The following is a 4,716-nucleotide window of genomic DNA, read 5'->3' on the forward strand; positions in this document are numbered from 1 at the left end:
ACATACATACATACATACATACATACATACATACATACATACATACATACCTACCTACCTACCTACCTACCTACTTACCTACCTACCTACCTACCTACCTACCTACCTACCTACCTACCTACCTACCTACCTACCTACCTACATACATACATACATACATACATACATACATACATACATACATACATACATACATACATACATACATACATACATACATACAGACAGACAGACAGACAGACAGACAGACAGACAGACAGACAGACAGACAGACAGACAGACAGACAGACAGACAGACAGACAGACAGACAGAATGACACAGACACGTACATACACTTACACAGAGACAACCACACATACATACAACAACAATAACAAAAGCAACAACAACAGCAACAACCACTACATCATTCTTTCCATCACTAACAGCAAGCAAACACAAAATAAACTAGAAAGGCAGACAAACAACATAGAGTAATGTACAGACAATGGCGACGGACACACATTCTAAGAAAGTGAAAAGGGAAGTGGAATAGACAACGACACATACAGTATTTAAACAATGAAAACAGCATTCAAAAAACAGTATCACATATATCTTTTTTATATTTTTATTCAAAAGATTAGTATGGTGAGAGTTAGGCGCATTGAGAAGAAGAAGCATTCTATTATAAGTCCAACTTAGTTATCATAGTCTTCTCGTGTCATCGTGGCAAGCAGGACCCGTGGGCTATGTCACATATGGTCAGGTACTCTTTGTGCTGAGAACGGTGTTGTTATGTCTGTGGTAGAAAGAGTTAGGTTGGTGTTCTGACGTGGTTACTTTCAAACCTGTTTGTATCAGAATCGGTGTGTCAAAGCGACGGGAAATCGGAATCACAATGAAGTAAGACCTTTTCAAAAAGTTTCCAGAATTGTGAAGGCTTCCGTTAATGGCCGGTCATAAATCAATCTCTATGAGGGCTCTCAGGCTCCCCACACATACGGATGCTCGCATGGCGAGGTCACCACTCGTGTTGCTCGGTAAGAAAAGGGTGCTGCAGTACTTCTGCGGCCGAGTAGCGGGCTTGGGGATCAACCACCAGCAGGCGTTTGATCAAATCCACGGCGCTGTGGGCATAAAACTCTCCAACATTTACAGGAAAGCTGTAGTCCCCTCGAAGGATGTCCTGGTACATTAGGATCTTGCAGTCATTACAGGAGAAATCCATACTATCACGGTGCTCATCACAGCCGCGTTGAAAGGGCATCACACCGAACAGAATTTCATACAACAAAATTCCCATACTCCACATGTCGCAGCTGGTGTCGTAAGGCGGCTTAGAGTCATCGCACATTAAAGCGACAATTTCTGGCGCCATGTACATAGGGGTGCCGACCGGTGACGTCAGAGTAGTCTTAGTTGTGTCCCCTTTTGAGAGTTCACATCGAGAAGCGAGGTCACTGGCAAGCCCAAGATCACCCAAAACGAGTGGTGTGACCTCTCCTGAATTTTTACATAAAATGTTTTCAGATTTTATGTCCCGGTGGGCCACACCATCGACGTGAAGAGCCTGGAGGGCTTTGGCCAGGGTGTTCATAACTTTAGAGGATTCTGTCTCACTCAGACGAAGACAATCACGTGATTCCAACATTCCTCTTAGGTCTCCTCCTCCCATCTTATCGAAAATAAGGAAAAACATGTCTCCAATCTCACAGAATTCTACAAGTTTGATGATATGGTCACAACTGTAACGTTGACAAATATCAATTTCATTCCATACTTTTTTTCTGCTTTTATTGTCGCAATTCTTGATTACTTTTACCGCATACTCTCTCCCCGATTCACGATTGCGAAAAGTATCCACGGAACCATAGGACCCGCTACCCAGTTTTTGTCCTGTGCGTTCGTATCGCTCACAGAAGTTTGCAAACGTAATTTGATTCAGTCGACTCTGCTTTCCAGTCAGTTCACTTGAACTTGAATCAAAGGATCCACTGCTACTAAAAGATGTACTGGAGTCCGATGTAGAGAACACACTGTCAAGACTGGCTGCATTCGTGGCGGAAGGATGCATCACGCCGTCGTCACAAACTTCTTCTGTTTTTAGGATACTCAACATGTCGTCCTTAGAAGTGTTAGAGTCCTGGCTCCGCCCCCTCATCGTCTCGATCTGGTCACACATCGATGTTGACATGGCTGGTTCCGGGTCCTGCTATTCCAACAACGGGGGAAAATAATAACACCCGAGACGTTGACAAATGAGCAACAAATATGTGGCAAATCACAGGCCTAGATCAAAAGTTTCTTCACCAGGCGATGGCAGTCACTGAGACGTCGGGTAGAAGTAATAAACGTAAGCCACAAGAAGGCCTTCCACGCTGTTGGGACCTGGGGGGAAAAATAAAGATTCTGAGAATGTATTTCAGCAGAGACTTTAAAGAATTTCTCATTTATGACAATTGTGAGGGTAAAAAAAAAATAATAATAAATTATGTGTTTTATTATATTAATTTTTTTTAAAGGCTGAATCTATTTCCTCGAACGTTCGGGAAAATAAACTTGAACTCTATTTCTCCGAACGGTTTCCGTTCTCGGGATATTTTGGTAAGATCTACTTGCAAATGGAGTGGCGTGTGTGTGTGTGTGTGTGTGTGTGTGTGTGTGTGTGTGTGTGTGTGTGTGTGTGTGTGTGTGTGTGTGTGTGAGTGTGTGCGCGTGTGTGGGTGAGAGAAAGAGAGAGAGAGAGAAAGAGAGAGAGAGAGAGAGAGAGAGAGAGAGAGAGAGAGAGAGAGAGAGAGGGAGAGAGATAGAGAGAGAAAGAGAGAGAGAGTGTGTGTGTAAGGTGTACCGTGTGAATAGGGGGTGGGGGGCGTAAGGACTTTTTGTGTTTTAGTTTTTTTTACTGCCAACGTAGAGCATTCTTGTTTTCTCGCAGTATCTTTTGAAGGCATTTTCAACAGAAGTATAGTCCGTGAACGTTGACCCAAGCACAATTGAAGAGGCCTATCTGAATATTCGGAGTTTTTTAACACATGCACCCGTCTTATGTACATGTTTAATATACTTTTTTTTTCTAGTAGTACTTTGCATGTTGAACACGAATATATGACCTTCATTTTCCCCGTAAATCAACAGTTATTGAGTTACTGATTTTTGAAAATAGTAATATTTGACTTGATTTAAAACACATGGGGGTTTTAGCCCCCGAAGTGTATACAGACTCGGTAACCGGGAACAAAGTCACGAAGTATACGAACCCGGTAGGGAAACTCTTTTGTGAGGTCGGAAAGTTTCAGCGCCCAGACCCGGTAGTGTGTGTGTGTGTGTGTGTGTGTGTGTGTGTGTGTGTGTGTGTGTGTGAGAGAGAGAGAGAGAGAGAGAGAGAGAGAGAAAGAGTAGAGAGAGAGAGGGAGAGAGAGAGAGAGAGAGAGAGAGAGAGAGAGAGAGAGAGAGAGAGAGAGAGAGAGAGAGAGAGAGAGAGAGAGAGAGAGAGAGAGAGAGAGAGAGAGAGAGAGAGATAGACTGGTCGATTGAAATTATGACATTGTTCTTTTCTTCAAATTGTGATTCCTCCAAGTCCAAAAAACGGAGGAAAAAGGATCGTTCATCGAAAAGACTTCCGCAATCGTCATTTAGATCTAGATCTAGGCTAATCTCGAAACTAGATCTAGATCAATTATTTATGTCTGTCTATCTAGACCTAGGCCATAGATCTAGGAGAACCTAAGTCTACCCTGAGCCAAGAGGGCGCTGAAACTTTCCGAAATCACAAAAGAGTTCCCCTACCGGGTCTGTATACTTCGCACAGAATCCTACACTTATAGAAGCGGAACTCCCTCTTCACGATCGCTGATTCGCTGTGAGAAATTGAAACTAAAACAGGGCAGCCAATTGAGGGCAGCTTTGGCTGCGCCGCAAGGCGAGCTTTTGCGTTGCTATGCACGCTGATGCTAGTGGTAGGGCTTGGAAGACACCTTACATCAGTATTTTAAAACTTTCTTCGAAGAGGAAGTACAGTGAAATAGTCTAGTACATTTTTATTGCCAACAATATGTCATATTTTAAAAAAATCCCAGTCAATAGTTTCTACAGATTTTTAAAAGTTTACAGCTGGAGCTAAATCTCTTATAAAAGCAAGCCCGTCCTTTTTTTCTACTTCTGCTGACGACATAAAGCTAATTATTGAACGCATGTTTTGAGAACATTAATTAAATCTAGTGAAAAGTATGTTCAGTGTAAAACAAATTTCTTGTAACAAATTTTGCTACTAAAAAATGACGTAGGTCATATACGTATGCAAAATGTGTGTGGGAAGCAAAAAGTGCTGTGAACAATCCCATCCGTGTTACGAATTTTTCCTCAGGTCTGAAGATCTTATATAAACTCTATATGTCTGCTTTTTCTGTTGTTGCACCCAAAAACACAACAATTTAGAACCACAAATCCAATCTCCAGGTTGCACAGTGAATTCTGAAACTCAAATTTACAAACTGGAAGGTAAATGTTTCACTTTTCACTCGTTTGTAAAGGTCGCCCTTGCTTTAAAAGCTATAGGGTTACTTCCGAAAACGATAAATCTTGCCCTCAAGACGCCATTGTTTTCGGTCTTCAATTCCTCACAGGTGACGTGGTACTGTGCCCGTTCTATAAGTGTAGATTTCTGTGATACTTCGTAACTTTGTTCCCGGTTACCGGGTCTGTATACACTCCCTTTAGCCCCCCCCCCCCCCCCC

At 42.4% G+C, this 4,716-nt stretch overlaps 1 protein-coding gene across 1 annotated transcript in view; it reads right to left on the bottom strand.

Moving 5' to 3' along the window:
• Positions 1-593: 593 nt before the first annotated feature.
• LOC101855260 (MAP kinase-interacting serine/threonine-protein kinase 1-like) overlaps positions 594-4,716 on the bottom strand; it is a 23,435-nt gene continuing 19,312 nt past the window's right edge. The window contains exon 2 of the mRNA XM_005099859.3: positions 594-2,371. Coding sequence (XP_005099916.1) covers positions 1,005-2,177 — 1,173 coding nt within the window. The 5' untranslated portion in view covers positions 2,178-2,371 and the 3' untranslated portion in view covers positions 594-1,004. The remainder of the gene's footprint in view (positions 2,372-4,716) is intronic.

This window comes from Aplysia californica, unplaced genomic scaffold (genome assembly GCF_000002075.1).
Source record: "Aplysia californica isolate F4 #8 unplaced genomic scaffold, AplCal3.0 scaffold00227, whole genome shotgun sequence".
In the NCBI taxonomy this organism is placed as follows: domain Eukaryota; kingdom Metazoa; phylum Mollusca; class Gastropoda; order Aplysiida; family Aplysiidae; genus Aplysia; species Aplysia californica.